The sequence below is a fragment of the Sinocyclocheilus grahami genome, unplaced genomic scaffold (assembly GCF_001515645.1).
Source record: "Sinocyclocheilus grahami isolate Dianchi unplaced genomic scaffold, SAMN03320097.WGS_v1.1 scaffold8920.1, whole genome shotgun sequence".
In the NCBI taxonomy this organism is placed as follows: domain Eukaryota; kingdom Metazoa; phylum Chordata; class Actinopteri; order Cypriniformes; family Cyprinidae; genus Sinocyclocheilus; species Sinocyclocheilus grahami.
Window position 1 is genome coordinate 1,724 of NW_015512297.1, and position 3,145 is coordinate 4,868.

Sequence of the window (3,145 nt, forward strand, 5' to 3'; positions counted from 1 at the left end):
GTGTTCAGAACCTAAGTGAAATATATTTCGCTTGTTTAATTAAATGTATTTATCCAAACTGTCAAATGCATCCTGTTCTGTGTAGTTATTCCATTCTTCTGGAATCTTACCCATCCCCTCAAATGTATTACTGTAGTATTTTTCCAGATCTTTCTGGAATCTGCACACAAACCACTTCCAGTAGGGCAGTTCAGAGAGATCGGGGGTGATGCTCCAGGTAGCAAATTTTTCTCCTGCTGTTCTGTATTCTCTCCAAAGGACTGCATCATTTGAGTCAGTGGGATAAAAAGATAGATTGCTTGCTACTGCTGATGTGCAGACGCTAATAGCCAAGTTTGTTGTTTTGTGGTAAATACATCCATTCAGTCCAGTAACTCTGTGGAAAGGAACACTGTGATCTCCATCATGGTTTTCTATGGTGTTGGTGCAGGTAGCTTTACAGAATGGACACTGAACCCAACAGCACTGACAGAATTGATCGATCAGAAGCTCATCTGGTCTGAATTTATAGTCCAGATGTACAGGAAAAGTCGTTGTGTTGAATCTGCGGCTGATGTTAGACATTACAGCTGTAAGTTCTTCTCTTATCATTTCTTCTAAGAGGTTGAAATCCTCAACATCATCATGTTTGACTCCACTGAGGTCTTTTTCAGAGAAGATCAGCTCATCTGAGAGCTGCTGTGTGAATCTCTTCAACCACAAACCAGCATCTCCTCTGTTCTCTTGAACATGTTCAGTAGATTCACGAGCTGCTCTCATGATCATCTGCTGCAGGAGTTTAATGTTCCCCTTCATCTTGGGTAAAACACTGACACTGAACTTATCAGTGTTGTACCGACTGACTTCACCTCTGATGAAACTCTTGATGTGATCTCTGGGATTATGAATGTAGCTTATGTATTTGTCAAAATCCTTCTCTTCTGCCAGTGTCTTCAAGATGTGTTTCTCCATATTTGACCTGTTTCCATTCAGTGATGAACAGTTTGATCTCATTTCATCCGTCAGATCTCTGGCAGTCTTCTTGTAGACGCTCTGTTCAATGGGCTCTTTCAGTTTCTGACAGATGATCTCACCAAATATAACAGCTGATGTGGATCCATGACAGCATTTCTGGAAAATACTATAGTATTCATTTCGCTTTTTCTCCAAATAGAGAATAGGATCATTGTCTTCTCTGAACATTCGGTATTGGTCTAGGATCATTTTCTCTGCTCTCTTGCAGATGGAAAGAACCAAATCCACGAAGAATTCATTCCTGAACACATATCTTGCTGGTTCTTCCTGATGTTCTGTTACTCTATTCTTGATGTATCTTGTGAGATTTTGAATGCAGCTGATATTGTAGCCCATCTTTGCAATGTTAAATGACTGAATCATTCTGTCTGTCTGCTGAGCAACATCATTAACAAAGGTTCTAATTTCATCCTCTGGAGGTTGAGAAAACAAAGATTTTATTTTTCTACGAAGAATCTGTATAATTCCAGACTTTTTGAAAACAATATATCCACTATAACTCTTCACATTGAAAATATTGTTGTAAGTATTGCCCTTTATGGGAGCACTTTTATAGATGTCACTGAGGATCTCTCTCACATCTCTCATTATGTCAATGTCTTTGACTGAAAGAGTGTGTCTGGTGATCATATTTACACATGAATCGCTCACTCAGTAAAGCCTCCCAAAGATCTTTAATACGATCTTTTAAGTCGTTCAGTCTCATTCCATGTGATCTTGAAGCATGGGATACAATAGTTTCCTTCAGTTCTTGAATGTTCTCACAGTAGTTTGGGTTTGGTGGTGCCATGGGTGGGCTGCCCTCCCAGAGCTGAGCAAAATACTTCACATCTTTCTGAACATCAAATCTAATCACATCACTGAAACATTCTGCAGCACATTTTTCCTCTTTAGCGGCAAGTTTTGTCATCTCATCGAGTGTCTCCTGCAGTCGTCTCCTTCCCTCCATGTTCTTCTCTCCAGCTGTGAGGTCTGAAACGTTCTGATGCACAAACACACAGCTGGGATTCAGTCTGACCTTCTTCATTCTAAGGAAAGCCTGAACCACAATCTGAAGAATGTCCTGCATCTCAGCTGGGTTTTCTCCAAGGATGTTGATCAGCGTTAGATTTCCAAGACCAACAACAAATGTTGCCAACTCATTGTCATTATCTCTTGTTGATCTTCCAGCCAGTTCTAGAGCACGAAGTCCCTCAGTGTCAACAACCAGAAAATAGTCAAATTTCATCAGTGTTTTCATCTCGTCTGAGACTCTGATCAGCTGCATGAAAGCTCCTCTGGTGCACCTGCCAGCACTGACCGCGAACTGGAGTCCAAACATGGCGTTCAGCATTAGGAAAAAAATCTTCTCATGTTCAGCATGTAAGTTCATTTCTTTAATAAAGAGCTTCATAAACTCACTGATGTCGGATTCATGCTGCTTTTGACGGATTTTCCTCATTTCTGTTTGTTTTCTACTGATGACCATTTCTGGTTCATCCCCTCTAGGTCGCTGTAGTTCTTTGTTCTTCTGACTCCACTGATGCCACAGTTTCCCCTGATGAGGCAGAAATGATTCTTTGAAGTCTCCCAGATCTTTCTTCTTCAGTAAACTCATCATCTGCTGTGCTGCTTCTCTTCCTCTCCTGCAGTCACCATCATCTTCCTCATCTACTCTGATGCCTGAGTGCTTGGACACATCTTCAAGTCTGAAAGTGCGAGATGATTCTGAGAGACAATCATTTATAGCTCTTCTGAGTTCTTCAGATACATCTGACTGACTTCTCTCTTTCAATCCGATTTTGTATGTTCCTTTCTGTGTCTCAAGGACAGTAGATTCATCTTGAGCAAAAAGACAAAACAGTGGTTTTGAACCCTTACAGAGTTCTGACAACTTTGTCAAGCTTCTGTCTTGTTTATTAAGTTTATGTTCTAGAAGCACAACATTGACTGAGCTCATTTCAGTGAGGACCTGAAGCTGTTTCTCATGGTCTCCTGCATCACCGTGTAGATTACAGAACGCAACACAGTCGGTGAATTTATCATCATTTTTCCCAGAGGGGCAGAACCAAGCGATCTCCACCACTCCATCCATCAGTTCTCTGGTTCTGCTGCTGCCTGGGCAGTTCCTGTGGAAGAACGTGTTGTGTTT

The 3,145-nt window shown here is 41.2% G+C and overlaps 1 protein-coding gene across 1 annotated transcript; it reads right to left on the bottom strand.

Moving 5' to 3' along the window:
• Window positions 1-39: 39 nt before the first annotated feature.
• Window positions 40-1,350, bottom strand: LOC107578116 (interferon-induced very large GTPase 1-like). The gene has a single exon (XM_016264103.1). It carries the CDS (start codon window positions 1,348-1,350, stop codon window positions 40-42), a length of 1,311 nt encoding a protein of 436 aa, XP_016119589.1.
• Between the last annotated feature and the right edge of the window lie 1,795 nt (window positions 1,351-3,145).